Here is a 22,706-nt window from a genome sequence, read left to right on the forward strand (position 1 = left end):
AAAAATTATTTCTCATCAAATTTTATTGTCATAACCAGCATCTTAAAAATATTCACTGTACATATAAAAGGTGGAAATGAGTTTCAATGAAAATCCAATATTCATTATAACTGGATATGAATTATGATTTATTAGTTGCTATAGCATCATTTGATTAAAAAAAGGAAGCATTCAACAATCAATAATACGCCCAAAGGAATTCCTTTAAAAATCCTCTAACACTGTGATTGATGTAAGAATGACATATCTTGCCATCAGGCTCAACCTCTCATACTTCAAACATGTAAAGTTGGAGATATAATCTTCTTCCTATCACAATTTATTTACAATTTGAGGAATCAGGAGAAATTGTATTCCCCCGTTACTGCTGTAGAATTTGTTTACCAATACACGTTTTACAATCTTGGAGACAAGCTAAGGACACATTGGACCTGACACTGCAGTCGACAGACAATCCATCTATTACAGTATCATGTACCCTGATCAATGGTTTATTCCCCACCTAATCGGAGTCCATCTTGTCTATAGCCCGCTTAAGTCCATTTTCATCTGGCTACTCAGAACAAGTAACCTCATCCATCTAATCAAATTCAGGAGACACATTTTTTAGACTGACATAGATATATGCTCTTTTAATGTTGAAAATGGCACCAAATGTCCATTAACTCTCAATTCTTTTTCACACTCGATTTCAATTGCTGACGTTTCTTGTGAATATCAATATTCATCTTTACAGTTAGTTTGGAGGCACCAAACACATGGTAATGGATGTGCATTGCTGTTTATTTTTTTAAAATCTTATAGTGGTGGTAATTAATTGTTATTAACTGTAGAAGGGATATTCCATCATGGGTGTGCTAGCAACAATTTGAAGTAATCTTAGCTGATAGGTTTCAGTTCCATAATAACTAAATCCTATTCATTAGGTGTAGGGCCAGCAGCAAATCAGCCGATTCAATTTATACATATCATACAAAACTGATTAGCCTGTTGTCAGTGTTATGTGACGTGTACTGTCATGCTACTGTGACCAGTTGTGGCGTTTCTGTGTGATTGCACTAGAAAAGCATCAGTCACTGACCCCTACTCATCCGCTGAAAAACCATAAGGATGCAATAGGACATCATAGGACGTAATGGGACCTAACAGGACGTAATAGGACATAATAGCTAATGTGCTTTTGAAAGGGTCAGTACTGCCAAGCTTCTAAATGATGACATCTCCATATTATACTATTGAAGGAAGATGCAATTGATAAATTTAATATCAATTGTTTACTGCTTTTTCTTTTCTGTACTACTGAAATTATTCATAAAAAGTAAATTGATTTTTTCCCTTTCAAACATATTTCTTTTAAAAGTGAAAATATTGTTTTTGGGAAAATAACATTCTAGTTCTGATGTTATGTTGAAACTTCGTCTGCTTTGTAAACATGTAAGAAAACATTGTTCTGATGTTGTTTTTGATAATTGCCATATGCTTTGAGTTACTTATGATTAAAGAGCATCTTGATTTTACGGCATCATGTATTGAAATATGCATGAAATACACAAGATACAAGTAGGCCAGTTTTGTTAATAAATATTAATCTTAATTTGTTCACGGAAGTGTTTCTTCATAGCGCAGTGGTAACAGCGGATACCCAGTTCTGCTACATGTATACTTTCTTATCTTCATTTGGCATTTTAGATACAGTAATATATATAAATGCTTATTGTCCGTTAGCTTTTAATAATAATAATAGTACTGAATGCAGGTATTTAATATGCCTATATATATATATAGATCGTAAAGGTTAACATCAGTGATGTTATGATGACTTCCGGAATTTGAGTAAGTTTATTGTTATCTATCTCATGGTTAACAAGAGCTGTTGGAGAACAGCATAGCTCGTCTTGCAAATGTTTGTCAATAAATAATTAAAATATATTTATTGGAATGGTTTCGCAAATTGCATTAATAATATTTATATTGTTTACTTGATCAGATTATGTTTTGTGAGTTCATGCAATTTTCAAAACCATACCAATTTATATATATATAAATTATTTATTGACAAACATTCGGGAGACAAGCTATGCTGTTGTAGATTAAATGAATATATTAAAAACAAATGTAATTGCTTTTGGACATATTTCTTCAATTTTTTGACAAAATATTATCCTAAAGAGAGTTGTCTCCCTTGAAAACTGTGGACCGGTATAAATTGTCAATTGTGAGCATTTTCACATTGTTTTATTTTCAGTTTCACCCCAAGAAGGGATAGTGTAACTCCATAGGGACTCTTTTACCAAATACCAGCACCCTAGTACAATCATAAAGTGATGTGTTAATAGCTTTCAACATTTGCACAAAAACTATAAAAAATGTGTTTTTTCCCGAAAAAAATATTTCAGTTTAACTCCGGCAAGGGATAGTTTAACCCCCTAAGGAAACCTAATACCATGTATTACTATGCCTTTCAACACTCACAACATAAACTTAACACAAAGTCCAAAGATTTAAAAACAAAAACAAAAAAACACAGATTTAAAAAGAAAAATCAATTTTTTTTTTTAAGTTTTACTCCAGGAAGGGATTGTCTTACTCCATAGGGACTCTATTGCCAAATATCAGCACCCTAGTACAATTATAAAGTGATGTATTAAAACCTCTTAACACTTGCACCAAAAAGAAAATTCTGGTTTTTTCCCAAAAAATCTTTTAGTTTAACTCCAACAGGAGATAGTTTAACTCCAGAGGGACTCTTTTGCCAAATATCAGCACCCTAGTACAATTATAAAGTGATGTACTAATACCTTTCAACACTTGCACCAAAAACTTAACGCAGAAATATTTTAAGTCTAAAAATTTGAAAATTCTGGTTTTTTCCCATAAAAAACTTTTAGTTTAACTCTGGCAGGGATAGTTTAGCCCCAGAGGGACTCTATTGCCAATTATCAGCACCCTAGTACAATTATAAAGTGATGTATTAATGCCGTTCAACACATGCACCAAAAACTTAACACAAACATTTTCTAAGTCCAAAAATTTTCCAAAATCTGTTTTTTTCCAAAAAATCTTTTAGTTTAACTCCGGCAGGGGATAGTTTGACCCCCACAGGGACCATATTACCATAAATTACTATGCCTTTCAACACTTGCACCAAAAATTTAACATTTGGAAAACCAACGCCGACGCCGACGCCGAAGCCGGAGTGACGACATAAGCTCTCACTCTTCTTCGAAGAGACGAGCTAAAAATGCATTCAGGTTGCCGTCAGTGTTTATCTAATTTGGATTCAAATGTATTGACTGTTGGTGACATAACCGCGGCATCAGGAAGACTCTCCAATGATTTACAATCCTCAAACTGAAAGTGTATAGTCTACTTCTTCGTTTCATTAGTGTCGGAGTGTGGCCTCTTGTTCTTTTGTTATCATTTAAAATTAAAAGTCCTTCAGCGACAACTCGGTCCTATCCTCTATGTGTTAGTTTGTATACCTGGATCATGTCTCCTCCAAGCCGTCTGTGTTTAAGTGAAGGTAAATCAGAATCCTCCGTCTGTTTGTATACCTGGATCATGTCTCCTCCAAGCCGTCTGTGTTTTAGTGAAGGTAAATCAGAATCCTCAGTCTGTTGTCATAGCTTAGATTGTTTGTTCTCAGTATTCATAGTGTTGCTCTTCTCTGTACATGGTTCTTAATCCATTTTTTTGGTCCATTTCCCAAATCCATCTATGTCCAACTCGGGACTTGTTTATTTGGTACCTTGAATTTTAAGGAATGACCTCAACCACTCTAATGATATCCAACTTCTCCTCTCTGATGATACATTTAAGTTGATCACTTTTGTTTGTGAGTGTGTCCACACATACATACATCGGAATCTGTCCGCATGCCAGTTTGTGAGTGTGTCCACACATACATACATCGGAATCTGTCCGCATGCCAGTTTGTGAGTGTGTCCACACATACATACATCGGAATCTGTCCGCATTCCTGTTTGTGAGCGTGTCCACACATACATACATCGGAATCTGTCTGCATGCCTGTTTGTGAGCGTGTCCACACATACATACATCGGAATCTGTCCGCATGCCAGTTTGTGAGGGTGTCCACACATACATACATCAGAATTGGTTTGCATGCATCTCTTTCTGGTTGCCAATTGGACGACCTTTCTGTTCCACAGTGGTCCACGTACCCAATGTAATGAATTCCCCCAATTCAATTCTTTCTTTATCTTTGCCTCAATTCTCAAAGCAGTTTCCCCGTTCCTTTTTCATTGTTGATGTGTATTTCATTGTATTTGTTGCTGTTTTTCAATGTAGATATGTTTTGAAGAGCAATTTCTTTCTCTAAGACAATGTAAAAGAAACCAAGAGAAGTCTGGATTTCACCCTTGATCCTATATTTCCTTGTCATCAGCCTCTTGTCTCGTGGCTCCATCTGCGTTAGATTGTTCCTTTAATAAACACACAATGATGTTGGCTTCTATTGTTTTCTTTGAGTTCCGTGATAACTTCTGTGTAATGGTGTCTGTTCAATTGTTTGACTTGTTGATGCTGTCCATTTTCTTCTACATTTTTCTAAAAATCTTGTCTAATTATTTTCTTTACTTTTTTCTCGCTGCTCTTACTTTGAATACTTGTCTCCAATTATTAATTTTTTTCTCAAGCATCTCCATTATTTCAGCACACAGCCATTCGATTTGAATTTCTGTTTGGAGGTTTTCTCCACAGTGGCAAGACAGGGGGAACAGAACCATATTGAGGCCACAACATTTGTTAAAACTAAATATTCATTTTCATTCCTGTTAACACATCTAATACAATATTAATGACTGCATCTTCAACACTTGTTTGAATCTGGTATCATTGAGCAAAGTTTACAACAGTCTCCTTCCCTTGAACAGGTTTCCTAGCTGTGAGTATTTTTCCAGTTGTTGATTGCGATGTACAGGCCGTTTTATCTCTGTAGTGCCTGATGGCAGGTTCCTGCCAGGTATAACAGAAATCTGTCCTCGTTAAAATTCTGTCCTCGTTAAAATACAGCATAAATCTGTACTATTTAACCTAGTCACTTACAATCACGTTATAATCGATGATGTCGAAATCACGTTATAATCGATGATGTCACAATCACATTACAAACTATATAGAATTGATATAGAATATCAAATTAGGCAGTAAAATCTGCACCTGGTAATATTTTCTTAGATAACTGACGAGACATAAATTGATGATAACAGATAGTTTTACCTGGTGTATACAGTATATGTTTGTACATCGAGTTGATGATAACACAGTTTTACCTGGTGTATACAGTAGATGTTTGTACATCGAGTTGATGATAACATAGTGTTACCTGGTGTATACAGTAGATGTTTGTACATCGAGTTGATGATAACACAGTTTTACCTGGTGTATACAGTAGATGTTTGTACATCGAGTTGATAATAACATAGTGTTACCTGGTGTATACAGTAGATGTTTGTACATCGAGTTGATGATAACACATAGTTTTACCTGGTGTATACAGTATATGTTTGTACATCGAGTTGATGATAACAGATAGTTTTACCTGGTGTATACAGTAGATGTTTGTACATCGAGTTGATGATAACATAGTGTTACCTGGTGTATACAGTAGATGTTTGTACATCGAGTTGATGATAACATAGTGTTACCTGGTGTATACAGTAGATGTTTGTACATCGAGTTGATGATAACAGATAGTTTTACCTGGTGTATACAGTAGATGTTTGTACATCGAGTTGATGATAACACGGTTTTACCTGGTGTATACAGTAGATGTTTGTACATAGAGTTGATGATAACAGATAGTTTTACCTGGTGTATACAGTAGATGTTTGTACATCGAGTTGATGATAACACATAGTTTTACCTGGTGTATACAGTATATGTTTGTACATCGAGTTGATGATAACATAGTTTTACCTGGTGTATACAGTAGATGTTTGTACATCGAGTTGATGATAACAGTTTTACCTGGTGTATACAGTATATGTTTGTACATCGAGTTGATGATAACATAGTTTTACCTGGTGTATACAGTAGATGTTTGTACATCGAGTTGATGATAACAGATAGTTTTACCTGGTGTATACAGTATATGTTTGTACATCAAGTTGATGATAACAGATAGTTTTACCTGGTGTATACAGTAGATGTTTGTACATCGAGTTGATGATAACACAGTTTTACCTGGTGTATACAGTATATGTTTGTACATCAAGTTGATGATAACAGATAGTTTTACCTGGTGTATACAGTAGATGTTTGTACATCGAGTTGATGATAACACAGTTTTACCTGGTGTATACAGTAGATGTTTGTACATCGAGTTGATGATAACACAGTTTTACCTGGTGTATACAGTAGATGTTTGTACATCGAGTTGATGATAACAGATAGTTTTACCTGGTGTATACAGTAGATGTTTGTACATCGAGTTGATGATAACATAGTGTTACCTGGTGTATACAGTAGATGTTTGTACATCGAGTCACATGTCCTCTGTCCATGGATCGCCAATGGATTCAGTTATCTGTATTTTACTCCCCATTTGTTACTGGCTGGATATAATTTATGTGTGATACATTATCTTTTGAAATTCAGATTTTCACTGAATACCTAGTATTATTATTTTACAACAGGTGACCATCTATGACACCAACAATATCAGACATGATGTTGTGTTTTTTTATAACGAATGTGTCAGATTTAGGTCATGACAGTCCAATTAAATACACTATGTCATTCATTATCTATGTCAATGAAGAGAGAGAGAGGGATTCTTTGTATTCCTCTGATGAGATAGACAGATGAGGAACAGTGCTGAACCAACAGTTCTCTAATCATAGCACTGACTGTCACACAACATGTATTCCTATTGGAAACATCAATATCTAAATGCTGATCCAAGAGGCTTTGTGACCTTGGACAACCGCCGCTTGTTCTATAAGCCTAATTAGCTTTGTTGGTCAGTTTTGCTTCCTATTATTATTAACTTTCTGGACAGTCTATCTGGACAGTCTATCTGGACAGTCTATCTAGACGTGTAAGCCAATAACATCCACACAGTTATGAATTCAGCTGTAACATTAACACAGTCAAACATACATACGTCAAATTGTTTAGGAATCCTAAGTGCGTTATATAATATGAATACATTTTGTCTTTGAATGTTGATTTGTCACTATTTACTTTGAATTTGATTTTCTTAACATATATATGTACCTGGCTTTTGGTAGACCTTAAAGAAATTAAAAGCTCATTTCTCAGAAATCTGCAGGTTAAAACATATACTAAATGTCTCGTCATACCAAGAGTAAAATCTCATTTTGGAGAGTCCCAATGGTCTATTGGTAGCTCTTATGTTATATGTACTGTAATTGTATTTTGTGATATTACATCAATACAAACTTTGTTACCGTTGATTTAGCCCTGGACTTTATATTGGCAAATAATTATGTGAAGCATCTGTTTTAAACCTTTCCCTAAAATCTACATTCTGTATAGTAACACTCTCAAACCATACTGTATAGTAACTATTGACTGTCAAACCATACTGTATAGTAACTATCGACTCACAAACCATACTGTATAGTAATAACACTCACAAACCATATTGTATAGTAACACTCACAAACCATACTGTACAGTAACTATCGACTCACAAACCATACTGTATAGTAACTATTGATTCACAAACCATACTGTATAGTAACACTCACAAACCATACTGTATAGTAACTATTGACTCGCAAACCATACTGTATAGTAACTATTGATTCACAAACCATATTGTACAGTAACTATTGACTCACAAACCATACTGTATAGTAACTATCGACTCACAAACCATACTGTACAGTAACTATCGACTCACAAACCATACTGTATAGTAACTATCGACTCACAAACCATACTGTATAGTAACACTCACAAACCATATTGTATAGTAACACTCACAAACCATACTGTACAGTAACACTCACAAACCATACTGTATAGTAACTATTGACTCAGAAACCATACTGTACAGTAACTATCGACTCACAAACCATACTGTATAGTAACTATCGACTCACAAACCATACTGTAAAGTAACTATCGACTCACAAACCATACTGTACAGTAACTTTTGACTCACAAACCATACTGTACAGTAACTATCGACTCACAAACCATTATTTATTAACTCACAAATTGTTGTTTAAGTTAGCTGAGTTAATCAATTAGCCCTGTGAACAACCATTTTGAGGTGGATTCTACTTGTAGTAGCTGGTAGCTACCTCAATAAACAATATGTCAGAAGCAATTAACTGTATGCTATCTTACTAGATGATGCTATTTCAAATTATCAACAAATATATAAAAACAGACACAATACACTTTATGATAATATATATTTTATTCAGTGTTAATATTGGTAATGTGGAGAAAATAGGACAGTATATATTGTAGTATTTGGCTTGACATCATGTTCTTCAATAACGACCCTTCCCAGTCTCCAATACAGAGTAAAAACCATAGGACCAGATCCTACAGTCCAGTCCACCATCACACAAGAATGTCAGATAAGACACCAATGGTATGTAAATTCTACACCAAGAAATCAACTCACTATCATCCTGTCTCCTGCTTGGGGCATTTACAGCTGTACCTTCACTTCAATTTTGCTATCAAATGACCCATTAAATTTGGTAAGATATCAAGTTATAAAAATATTCAAAGATTTGATTAAAAGAAAAAATATATGAATTCAAGACACAAAATTGGATGCTGTAGTTGTAAAATTCAAGACAGGGAATACTAAACTCAAAAAGGTGACCATGCAATTAAGATGGTTAGGCAAAAAGGAACATGTGACCTTTTGATACATTGTCACTGTCCTTGGATATTATTTATTATGGTAATTGCAACACTTTGATCATTTATGTAGTATTTCATCTGGGGCATAATCCATTTTTGCCTTACTTTGTTACAACACATTGTTTCTATGGTAACAGGACCATGGTAACAACACATTGTTTCTATGGTAACAGGACCATGGTAACAACACATTGTTTCTATGGTAACAAGACCAAATTCAACACTGCTGGAGACACACACAATCTAAAAATCCAATAGAGAATATTAGATGTCCTTATAATGAATGTTTCTTAATATTATAAATCTAGAAAAAATCAACCATATAAAAATGGGAAATCTACTTAAATATTTTGTATGAAAATATAAATAGTTTCTCATCAAAAGTTCAAGGCACAAAACAATATTTTGTTCATTTATCATTGTGGCGAGACAAGTATTAATTAGCATCACTTGAATAAGGGAGGTAACTCTTTGTCAGTTTTCCCAAATCATCTAGACATCAGGTATCCGGGTATTTATGTGTATGCACATATAAATATATTTTCTTGATCAAAATGCTATTCTATGTGCACTGTGTATTACATTTATTCAAAAATAACAAATCTAAATTGTACAGTCATTTGTTCAGTAATTTGTTAAACTGTAATGTACAGTGCTTTTAATATATTGAATTTTATTATTATCACAGCTCTACCGAAGTTAGAATTAATTGTATTCATGAGTACCGAAGTTAGAATTAATTGTATTCATCAGTTTTAAGATTGATATCAGGCCTTCAACAATATTCTAGTCCAAACTCCATAACAGACACATACAAAATGTTGGTGGGATCGTTTTCCAGAAGTTAGCCTTTTTATATTCCTGGATAGATTTTATAAAGTAGCTTTCTAAGCAAAAACAAAATATGTTATAAAACCATGTTTAGTTTTTTATTTGTTTTTTTTTTTTCTTAAAATATTTTTTGAAAGTTTATAGGTCATTTAAAATATACATATATACAGCAGAGAAACACAATGCAGCTGTTCTAAAGGCTAACCGATCTACAGGAAGTTTGGTCACAGGTTATTAATCTGGTCTCAAAGGCAAAAGCGCAAACGTTCTTTACATGCAATAGCAAACTGGTGTATATATTTATAATACATGTTTCTTGGTAAAGGGAAATCCTTAAGTTGTTACTAAGACATGTAAAAGTTTGTTAGTAACTAAGAAAACACTGATATCACTGACGGTATCATATTCTGTTTGTGTTGCTATTTTCTATCTAAAATCAAGTTAATTTCACCAACTTTATCAACTTTGATATACAGATTACAATCTCCTGGTGTTGGTGGGGGAATATATTAAATAGAAATTTAAGCAATAAATAAAAAGCCACTGCTAACACTTTCTCAATGCTATTTTTTTTATGATATAAGAATAAACTTTCATGAAACCTATTATCCACATTACCTGTCAGACAGACATCCAATACAAAGCTGTCTTAAACACCACCATATCCTTACTTAAAGAAATTTCTAAACAAAATTTCTATATATTTTTTTTAGTAATAATGATAATGATAACAATGGGAGTAAACACAAATCTTCAGGAATTTAATGCCTGCCTCTGGAAAATCCTACATAAGGAATTTCCTGAATAATTACTTAATGAAAATTCATAACAAGGTGCACAACACCATGAAGATTGGACATTCTGAAAACTTTGGTAGTTTATAAAAACATAATTCTGTATGATTTGGACACTGATATAGCACCAGTACAGACATTGACCTACACATACCTAAAATAGGTCACAGTGTCTCTGTTACAAAGCATTACATAAAACATATTATTTGTTCAAAATTCTCCATTTACATGCACTTCAAATTACTATCACCATAATAGGACATGTACTGTCACCATATTAAGACATATACATTTATGATAATTTGAGCATTGGACAAGAGGATCGAGCCAACTGACTTCCACCAAATTGACCCATATAAGGGTATAGACTATATACACATCACAGGTACTGATCACTTGGAATAAAATCACATGTGGTACAAAAACAATCTCACATCTTATCTCACACCTTCAATTCACATAATTCTTATTTGCATATTAAGTATGTACATGTATACCTACTCTACATATCAGGAAGTGTATAATTGGGAGGGGGTGGGGCCGAGTTAATTCTTGGCAGTGTCAGAATCTACCAGACAGGTCACTAAAGCTGCCTCTGAGTATGTGTTTTAGTATATAATGATTATTTACACTTGATTTTTGGGCTATTCTGTGTTTAGTGTTGTAACTGTGTGTAGCTGTGACATTGTATTCAGTTGATAAGTCATACCAGTTATATGATACCCCTTTGTTATGTGATATTTTCATTCTCCACCATATAAGATTGCCAACTATCCATGTTAACACTCACTAAATGTGCTATTCCATATTCCACTGTTCCACCCTGTGTACATTAACTATCCCGTGTTTCCATTAGACCAACCTTATGGACATCAACTACACTACAGTGTCTGTTCCATCGGTTCCAGGCTCCAACCTACACATCCATGTGTATATTGAGTAATATTGGCTATTTCCCACCTTTTCACCCCTGTGAACACTAACAACTCACCTTTTCACCTCTGTGAACACTAACAGAAATTTGTCTATTTTCCACCTTTTCACCCCTGTGAAAACTAACAGATATTTGGCTATTTTCCACCTTTTCACCCCTATGTACACTAATAGATATTTGGCTATTTTCCACTGTGTACACTGACAGATATTGGCTATTTTCCACTGTGTACACTAACAGATATTTGGCTATTTTCCACCTATTCACCCCTGTGAACACTAACAGATATTTGGCTATTTTCCACCTTTTCACCCCTATGTACACTAATAGATATTTGGCTATTTTCCAGTGTACACTGACAGATATTGGCTATTTCCCACCGTGTACACTGACAGATATTAGCTGTCCAAGTTAAAGGGTTCTACCTTGACTGTTCCTTTTTCTATTGTTCCACCCTTATATACACTAATACAATGCTTTCTGTTCCATTTTCTGCTTTTCACCCATGTTCACCAATATTGCCTGGGTCATGGATTTTTTAGGGTTTTACCCTAGCTGGCAGTTTCTGTTTCTATTGTTCTTCCCTTGTTTCACCCTGGCAGTTTCTCTTTCTATTGTTCTACCCTTGTTTCACCCTGGCAGTTCCTCTTTCTATTGTTCCACCCTTGTTTCACCTTGGCAGTTCCTTTTTCTATTGTTCCACCCTTGTTTCACCTTGGCAGTTCCTTTTTCTATTGTTCCACCCTTGTTTCACCTTGGCAGTTCCTTTTTCTATTGTTCCACCCTTGTTTCACCTTGGCAGTTTTTTTTCTATTGTTCCACCCTTGTTTCACCCTAGCAGTTCCTTTTTCTATTGTTCCACCCTTGTTCACACTAACCAAGATGTGGCTTGCTGTTCCATTCACTGTTCAGACCAATCGTGATGGAATGATTCACAAAATAGATACACATTGAACATTTATATAAAGCTTTCTATTAGTGTAGGGATCCAACAAATGAATTAAAATCATATCTAACAAGGAATTAATGCTGGGAGGAATCTTTATGGAAGTAACTTATATAGCATCGTGAACCTCTGAGTAATTCTGTTTATATGCTATTAGTTTGGAGAGTTAAGGGGAGCTAAATTAATTTGCTGGCTTGACCTACATCAAAATCTGATCTATAATGTACATCTTCCAACATATTGCCACAATGACTTGTAATATCTCTAGGGTTGTCAAATATAGCAGGAATGATTAAGGAAATACAAGATATATGGTAAACTTTCCATTTTGTCTATATATCATGAAACTCTCAGCACCATGTCGCTGCCTATCCCATAAATCATCATTTATTTCTCAGCACAAAGAATACTGTGTGGGTGATGTAGTCCAACCTGATATGTGATCTCTAAACTCACTTTCCTTGCCAGCTGACACTGCTGTCACTGTGGGGATGTGTCCATCCCGATAAACAAAATTATCTCTATACATCCTAAATCTTGGAGAAGTATCAGTAAGATTGCCTTTCATCTTGACATTACCAAAGAAACTACACCTATGATTAAGTTTCCCCATAAACAAATCTTCCAGGAATAGGCTTTGGGACTGTATCACTGTCATTACGTCTTCTGTATGTGGGGTAAGCTCATCCATATGTGGAGCAAAGGGAGCTGTTGAGCCCCTAACATAAAGCAGATTACTGAGTCCCTGAGGGGCCATCACTTCTCTCACACATTACAGAGTCAGTAATTATACGGATTCACAGGCTGCCATTCCAGTACAATATCTGTCTAGGGAAAGCAGACAGAAACTGAACAGGTCATTAAGGTAACATGTGATTTCTATTCCATTGAATAATGTCTCTCTAACCGGCTATATCGCTTATCTAAGTAGTTCTCAGGCCTTATCCTGCCAATGATTCTTGCCTATGTTCATCTTGTACAAAGACTGCAGAGGTCATGGCTCTTCTATTGTAACAATTTTAGTAATGGCGGTCTCTATCTTATGAAGACTACAGATGTTATGGCCCCTCTGTCTTAGCCATTAAGGCTAAGTCTCTCTCTCTCTCTTCTTTTTTTTTTAGATTAGAGCCCATTTATCATTGTTACTTTTGCCTCTCTAAGTCATGGCCACCTAGCTTAAGTGATGGCTACCTATAGCTTTAGTGATGGCCACCTAGCTTTAGTGATGACCACCTAGCTTTAGTGATGGCCACCAATGTCATGGCCACCAATGTCATGGCCCTTCTGCCTAAGGATTTAAGGTCATGGCCCTTTCTACTATGTGAGATTCAAAATTAGCCCCTGTCATGGCTGCCTCATTTTTACCATATATATCGGATGATAAGTCCAGCCTGATAACAAACCAACTCATTCCTATCAGCAGATTATAGTAAAGATGCTGTATCCTTCAATACGCCCATCCCTTATAGGCACTGATAATTAGATACGCCCATCCCTTATAGGCACTGATAATTAGATACGCCCATCCCTTATAGGCACTGATAATTAGATACGCCCATCCCTTATAGGCACTGATAATTAGATACGCCCATCCCTTATAGGCACTGGTAATTAGATACGCCCATCCCTTATAGGCACTGGTAATTAGATACGCCCATCCCTTATAGGCACTGATAATTAGATACGTCCATCCCTTATAGGCACTGATAATTAGATACGCCCATCCCTTATAGGCACTGATAATTAGATACGCCCATCCCTTAAAGGCACTGATAATTAGATACGTCCATCCCTTATAGGCACTGATAATTAGATACGCCCATCCCTTATAGGCACTGATAATTAGATACGCCCATCCCTTATAGGCACTGATAATTAGATACGCCCATCCCTTATAGGCACTGATAATTAGATACGCCCATCCCTTATAGGCACTGATAATTAGGAATATTCCAGGTCAACGTCATTTATTTTGTAGAAGCTGTGAAGCTAATATTCACGTAATAATTTTATCTTACCATGATCATTCTAAATATGGCACTTGTAGGTAATATATCCTTAGATATTGTATGAATGCTATGAAGACTGTAAATGGATATGTTGCTGTTTTGAGGGTTAAGTATGACAACTACATTTTCACTACAATATACACTAATACATTAGTATAATACAAAACGAGAATCTTCTGAGTAATTTTTGAAGTAATAATAAATAAGAAACTTTTGTGGTCAGTCCTTATCCGAAGTTTATATATATACATATTTTTTTAAGTCTTATGGATTTGTTAAAAGTTTTTTTAAACTGAAGATACACACACATGTAAGGAAATTCTTCCTCACAATCCTGTCAAAATTCATCTGTGCTGTGATGTAGCCATGCATTAAAAACTTAATTTCTTCACTTTGAGTTGGTCCCTAGAAGTCTCTCTGGAACAGAACTATACTAAAAGTAGCATGCAAACCTCAGGCCATGGAGAGCCAGGGACAGACAGGTGCAAAGCATCCAGGAGGACAGGCAATGGACATGCAGAAATAAAAACATTCTGTGTAGGTGTCAGAAATCAGGATTTGTAATTACTACAGCAGAAATCTTGTTGCAAGCTTAAGAGAGCAATTTGTGATATTTTTACAGAAGAATATTTGGTTATCTAATATCAAATGCAGTAATATCATGTCTAAAAATGAAGACCATCTCTAGGTCATGGATACAGTATTAATTGGCACACAATATGTGTAAATGCAGTAATTTCATGACATATTTTTTTAAACAAATTGTAGATACATCTATAAATATTTCATGGTCATCTTCAGCTAAAATAAGCAGTATTCACTTCTAGAGTTCCCCAAAATATGCCACAGAAAAATTCATTTCCTCGACAGCTGTTGTAGCCCTACAGATAAATACATAGGTATGAAAGTTCAATTCCATAAAACATCTTAAACAAAGACATAATGGAAAATGCGTAGAAAAATGTTTTCTTATCTCTGAGTAAAATACCACTGTATAAAATAGAAAAAAAATGTCAATGATAGGGAAAAAAAGTACATCAAAATCAGAAATAAATGCTTCACCTTAAACTATCACACAGATACACATTAATGTATCATTCTCAGAATCACTGAATGTCTGGAAATTTATGCAATAATCACACAAAGCTTCCCAAATACTTTTATTTCATCAGCGATTCCATCAGCAAGATTATACTAACTGTTCAATTCCCTGGGAAGCATTTACAATCACAAATCTTAAACTGATAGAATTGACAATACAGTCATGTAGATATAGAATATGAGCATACATTTTCATGTATTTTGATGTTTTACAACAATCAGTATCATTAACTTTCAGAAAACATATTGCAAACAGCACGCAATAACACAATGTTGTATTGTATTAAACAAGATTGAAATGGTAGCTGGTCTACTTACTTTTATCTTTTCAGATAAAAATTAATCTATTTATAAACTAAGATTTTGAACAATTTTACTTCTGGAAAGACACTTCACATAACAATCCTTTATCTTTGAAAATTTCAAAAATGTGTAGTTTTTTTACCTAAAATTACTTAAACAGGTACATGTATCACATTGTAATCTTGATTTCTGATTCTGTTTTGACTTCAGTAATTTACACTTAAATAAACAATAAAAACTCAACAATAGATACATCACAAAAATAAAAACACTCAAAAAACATAAAAGTGTACATCATAAAACAAAACAATTCAACAGATATTTCACAATCAAATCCATATCAAGTTGTATTTAAAGAATAAACAACTTAAAAAAATCTTTTCACCCTACACAGAACATGCAGTCAGAACGTCAGCTACAATTAAAAGGTTTTAGATATATTTGTCCTTTATGTTATTTGTACATGTTTCAGTGATGTCATATTTAATTGATATTGCACAAATTGTAATGATGTCATGCTTCTGTGACCACGTAAACCGATGACCTCAAGGTATTAGCAGACATTCATTTTTTCATGCTGCTGTTAAGACATACAAGATGACCTCAAAATCAAAATATAACAAACTTTGCATTTGAAAACCATTCATACTAATTTGTTTAAACTCGATAGGAGATTCTAGATCAACTGACATTAAAGATTTGTCTAGGAAAATAACGAATGACAAATAAATGTCCTTTATGATATTTTAAATAGACAGGCTTGATGTCTTAATACACTCTGTATAATGAGATGTGCTTCCGTGACCAAGTTTTGGTACTCATGCACTGATTAATGTGTCCACAAAAGTGTTCAAGCTCTTGTAGAAAAAAAGCAGACAGAGTGATCTGGGGAGGATTACAGATAGTCTTGCATGTTTGAAGGTGTGAGTATTCAATTGAAAGTTGGAATGGGATAGGATGGCTTTCGTGTTAAAATGGCTGAAACCCAATGCAGAGTCAAACACCTCAACACCAGTCCTTATGGAAAGATTTCTTGTTGACGTGTAGTTAATTAATCTATTCCATAAAGAATCAGTGAAAATAATTTCAACGCAAATATAACATGAATTTTACACGCTAGTTCTGATTAGTTTTGATACCTAATTTTCTTTTCCAAATTCACTCTCCTTCCGAAAGTAAATAGGTATTTCTCAAAATGTGTAATCCTAGGCATCAAGAAAAATGTCCTTTACCAAAGAAGAGCGTTCATCTTTCTTTCCACACCGATTATATTTGGTTTTCCATAGAAATACAGTAGATGTTGTCCTGTCAGCATTATACCATTAGTTAGTACTACTACTATAGAATTACAGTAGATGTTGTCCTGTCAGCATTATACCATTAGTTAGTACTACTACTATAGAATTACAGTAGATGTTGTCCTGTCAGCATTATACCATTAGTTAGTACTACTACTATAGAATTACAGTAGATGTTGTCCTGTCAGCATTATACCATTAGTTAGTACTACTACTATAGAATTACAGTAGATGTTGTCCTGTCAGCATTATACCATTAGTTAGTACTACTACTATAGAATTACAGTAGATGTTGTCCTGTCAGCATTATACCATTAGTTAGTACTACTATAGAATTACAGTAGATGTTGTCCTGTCAGCATTATACCATTAGTTAGTACTACTACTATAGAATTACAGTAGATGTTGTCCTGTCAGCATTATACCATTAGTTAGTACTACTACTATAGAATTACAGTAGATGTTGTCCTGTCAGCATTATACCATTAGTTAGTACTACTACTATAGAATTACAGTAGATGTTGTCCTGTCAGCATTATACCATTAGTTAGTACTACTACTATAGAATTACAGTAGATGTTGTCCTGTCAGCATTATACCATTAGTTAGTACTACTATAGAATTACAGTAGATGTTGTCCTGTCAGCATTATACCATTAGTTAGTACTACTACTATAGAATTACAGTAGATGTTGTCCTGTCAGCATTATACCATTAGTTAGTACTACTACTATAGAATTACAGTAGATGTTGTCCTGTCAGCATTATACCATTAGTTAGTACTACTACTATAGAATTACAGTAGATGTTGTCCTGTCAGCATTATACCATTAGTTAGTACTACTACTATAGAATTACAGTAGATGTTGTCCTGTCAGCATTATACCATTAGTTAGTACTACTACTATAGAATTACAGTAGATGTTGTCCTGTCAGCATTATACCATTAGTTAGTACTACTACTATAGAATTACAGTAGATGTTGTCCTGTCAGCATTATACCATTAGTTAGTACTACTACTATAGAATTACAGTAGATGTTGTCCTGTCAGCATTATACCATTAGTTAGTACTACTATAGAATTACAGTAGATGTTGTCCTGTCAGCATTATACCATTAGTTAGTACTACTACTATAGAATTACAGTAGATGTTGTCCTGTCAGCATTATACCATTAGTTAGTACTACTACTATAGAATTACAGTAGATGTTGTCCTGTCAGCATTATACCATTAGTTAGTACTACTACTATAGAATTACAGTAGATGTTGTCCTGTCAGCATTATACCATTAGTTAGTACTACTACTATAGAATTACAGTAGATGTTGTCCTGTCAGCATTATACCATTAGTTAGTACTACTACTATAGAATTACAGTAGATGTTGTCCTGTCAGCATTATACCATTAGTTAGTACTACTACTATAGAATTACAGTAGATGTTGTCCTGTCAGCATTATACCATTAGTTAGTACTACTATAGAATTACAGTAGATGTTGTCCTGTCAGCATTATACCATTAGTTAGTACTACTACTATAGAATTACAGTAGATGTTGTCCTGTCAGCATTATACCATTAGTTAGTACTACTACTATAGAATTACAGTAGATGTTGTCCTGTCAGCATTATACCATTAGTTAGTACTACTACTATAGAATTACAGTAGATGTTGTCCTGTCAGCATTATACCATTAGTTAGTACTACTACTATAGAATTACAGTAGATGTTGTCCTGTCAGCATTATACCATTAGTTAGTACTACTACTATAGAATTACAGTAGATGTTGTCCTGTCAGCATTATACCATTAGTTAGTACTACTACTATAGAATTACAGTAGATGTTGTCCTGTCAGCATTATACCATTAGTTAGTACTACTACTATAACAGACTTCAGCCAACAATTGGTTCCCTGAAGTGGAAATAACTCTTAAATGTGTTTTAAAATAAATTGTCCTTTTCCAATGACATGTATTTCTATTTATATATGTACCTAAAATTGTACATCAAAATTTGAAAGTTGCATGCACTCCTATCTTGCAATTCCTGAACCAACTGGGATTCCTTTGAATGTAAAAAATAATCAGAAGATGTCACCAGTGTGATATCCAGTCACTGGCTGAGATGCTGAATTCGGGATGAACATTTGGCAGATTGTCTTACCAAGTTACAAACTAACATTTAAACAATATGAAAAGAATATTGTCATGTCTTTCAGTTGTATAGCCGCAAACATTCTGACTGTATGCTATGACGAATTGGTGAAGATTTAGCATTAGTTAAGAAGATTTGGAATCAGTTTAGTTAACATACATCAGCTTGGTATTGTAACCAAGCTACTTTTTTTGGTAAATTTGGTGTATAACATTAGAGCAAATGTATACAACAACTTAGCCACAAGATAGTGTTCAAACTGTCGACATACACAGATTGGCAGTATACATAGATGTCACAGTATATGCTGTCAGTATATATACAGGTCAGTGTACGCAGGTTATCAGTATAGACAGAGGTCAGTGTACACATACTTTACATGTCAGTATAGACAGGTGTCAGTGTACACATGCTTTACATGTCCATATAGACAGGTCTGTGTAAACATGCTTTACACATGTAAATATACAGGTCACTCTGTACAGGCTGTCAGTATACAGAGGTCACTGTTCACAGTATAATGACAGTATATACGGAGGGTCGCTATACACAGTTTTGTATGCAGAGGTCACTAAATACAGATTGTCAATATACACTTGTGTCACTGTGTATAGTATATCAGTATACACAGACAACTGTACAGGATGTCAGTATACACAAAAGATCACTATACACAGGTTGTCTGTATACAGAGGTCACTGTACACACAGAGTTGCTGAACTCAGGCTGTCAGTATACACAGGCCAATGTTTAAACATATCATGTACACAGCCCAACAGTGATGAGAGAACTGATATGATGATAGCAAAAATTCTATTTAACATAGGTGAGTAAAAGTTGGGTTGACAAAAGAAAATTCCTTGAAAAGTTTTTCATCAATATTCATGATAACTACACTATCCGTTGGCGTCATTTTCAGTTTTGCGCTCGTGAATGACTTGTCGAAGTGCTCCGCTTGCCTGGGATTGTGCTGGAACAATCAAAGAAAATAAACAACAATCAAAATGAAAGAAAACAAAATGTAAAACAACAAGAAAAACTAAAATGCACTGAAGTGTAGGCAGTGTGACTTAGCAAGCCTATCCATACTCCAGATTTAATCTAATAATCCCCACCAATATTCGCAGGATCAAGTTTATTGTGACACAATAATATCCACCAATATCACCTGGATTTAGTTTATTGTGACTTAATAATCCCCACTAATATCCCCTGGATATACTTTATAGTGACTAAAAATTGCCACAAATATCCCCTGGATCTAGTTTATTGTGACTTAATAATCCCCACCAATATCCCCTGGATCTAGTTTATTGTGACTTAATAATTAATCTCCACCAATATCCCCTGGATCTAGTTTATTGTGACTAAAAATTGCCACAAATATCCCCTGGATCTAGTTTATTGTGACTTAATAATCCCCACCAATATCCCCTGGATCTAGTTTATTGTGACTTAATAATCTCCACCAATATCCCCTGGATCTAGTTTACAGTGACTTAATAATATAGACTAATTCTGCCTAATTCTCTCCTTTCCCCTTCAACCCTATCCATTATCCCCACTGACTAATCCCCTCTTCAATACCCCCACTGACTAATCCCCTCTCCAATATCACCACTGACTAATCCCCTCTCCAATATCCCCACTGACTAATCCCCTCTCCAATACCCCCACTGACTAATCCCCTCTCCAATATCCCAACTGACTAATCCCCTCTCCAATATCCCCACAGACTAATCCCCTCTCCAATATCCCCACAGACTAATCCCCTCTCCAATATCACCACTGACTAATCCCCTCTCCAATATCACCACTGACTAATCCCCTCTCCAATATCACCACTGACTAATCCCCTCTCCAATATCACCACTGACAAACCACCTTTCCAATATCACCACTGACTAACCACCTCTCCAATATCACCACTGACTAATCCCCTCTTAAATATCACCACTGACTAATACCCTCTCCAATATCACCACTGACTAATCACCTCTCCAATATCACCACTGACTAATCCCCTCTCCAATATCACCACTGACTAATCCCCTCTCCAATATCACCACTGACTAATCCCCTCTCCAATATCACCACTGACTAATCCCCTCTCCAATATCACCACTGACTAATCCCCTCTCCAATATCCCCACTGACTAATCCCCTCTCCAATATCCCCACTGACTAATCCCCTCTCCAATATCACCACTGACTAATCCCCTCTCCAATATCCCCACTGACTAATCCCCTCTCCAATATCACCACTGACTAATCCCCTCTCCAATATCCCCACTGACTAATCTCCTCTCCAATATCCCCACTGACTTATCCCCTCTCTAATATCACCACTGACTAACCCCCTCTCCAATATCACCACTGACTAATCCCCCCTCCAATATCACCACTGCTAAACAGTCCCATTCAAAACATGACAATATTTTGCTGTCATTGTCTCCCTGTAGTATTATTTTGATGGAAATGATGAAAACCCGATCATCTTTATCATAGTCTAGTCTCGAAAATTAATTTAGGGTATTTCTTTCCAAGTAAAGTTACATTTTTAGTTGACTTCTATCTCTTTTAGACTTCAATGATAAATTATTTCCTTTTAAACTGTAACATCAATTAAAGTTCCAATATGCAGCCCCCCCTCCCCCTTCCTTCATAAACTAATTTGATCAATACTTATCTATCAAACCAATGACAGATTACTCAGTAGATTTATTTTCATCCATCAGATTATTTATAAAACTAAAATTAATTACTGAAAAATTAATTCCAGTTTTCAATCTCAATGCTCAAAGATTTTTTTTCTATTTTCAAAATTTTTGTTTCATCTTTTGGTACACCAATTTTTATGGTACTTGCTTCAAAAAACTCTTCCTTTATTTAATTGTCCATTAGAATTAAAGAACCATATGATATGATATCAATACCGACCAGGCATATGGCCTTTATGCAAATTAATTATGTGAGAGGGCATGCTACTATGTTATATGTACCAATAAGTTAGTTGGAGATGGATAAGTTGCCAGTCAAGTAATAAAGTAAATAAAAAATGATAAGTGCGAAGAAATTTAAAATCATAATAAAACCACCAATAAAAGACAATACACAAGTGCAGGAGGTACACAGGCAAATAAATCAATCAGTCCAAGCAGGCATGCCTATCAAACAGAACTGTCTGGCAGGAGAAATAAAGTTGGCTGTTTGTTGAAGAAGCAGAAATAAGAAGTGAGGGTAGTCTATGTGTCAATCTAAAGCTCTTATCTTCACACAGCGTACTAATGTTTACCAGGCAATAAAGCAGGCGTCTCACACTGGACAGTTACCAGTACTTACGCAGGGAATAATCAATTATTGGTAAATTAACACTGAAGTCAGCATTTTTATACGACTTTTACACCAGAGGTTGTCAGTACAAAATGTAACATTTGTAATGGCAATCATCAG

At 34.9% G+C, this 22,706-nt stretch overlaps 1 protein-coding gene across 3 annotated transcripts in view; it reads right to left on the bottom strand.

The window, feature by feature from the left end:
• Positions 1-22,706, bottom strand: part of LOC117330878 (calcium-dependent protein kinase C-like) — a 224,205-nt gene that overhangs the window by 9,027 nt on the left and 192,472 nt on the right. The window contains exons 16-17 of one of the 3 annotated variants that reach the window (XR_004533415.1): positions 11,699-20,223; positions 8,398-11,465 (exon numbers count right to left, since the gene is read on the bottom strand). The exons of 1 other annotated variant lie outside the window; for it this stretch is intronic. Coding sequence is in view for 1 of the 2 variants with exons in the window: in XM_033889433.1 (XP_033745324.1) it covers positions 20,071-20,223 (153 nt within the window). In the remaining variant the exon portion in view is untranslated. Of the gene's footprint in view, positions 1-8,397; positions 20,224-22,706 lie in introns of those variants that run through there. One more of the 3 variants, XM_033889433.1, reaches the window with a different exon arrangement.

The sequence above is a fragment of the Pecten maximus genome, chromosome 1 (genome assembly GCF_902652985.1).
Source record: "Pecten maximus chromosome 1, xPecMax1.1, whole genome shotgun sequence".
NCBI classification, from domain to species: domain Eukaryota; kingdom Metazoa; phylum Mollusca; class Bivalvia; order Pectinida; family Pectinidae; genus Pecten; species Pecten maximus.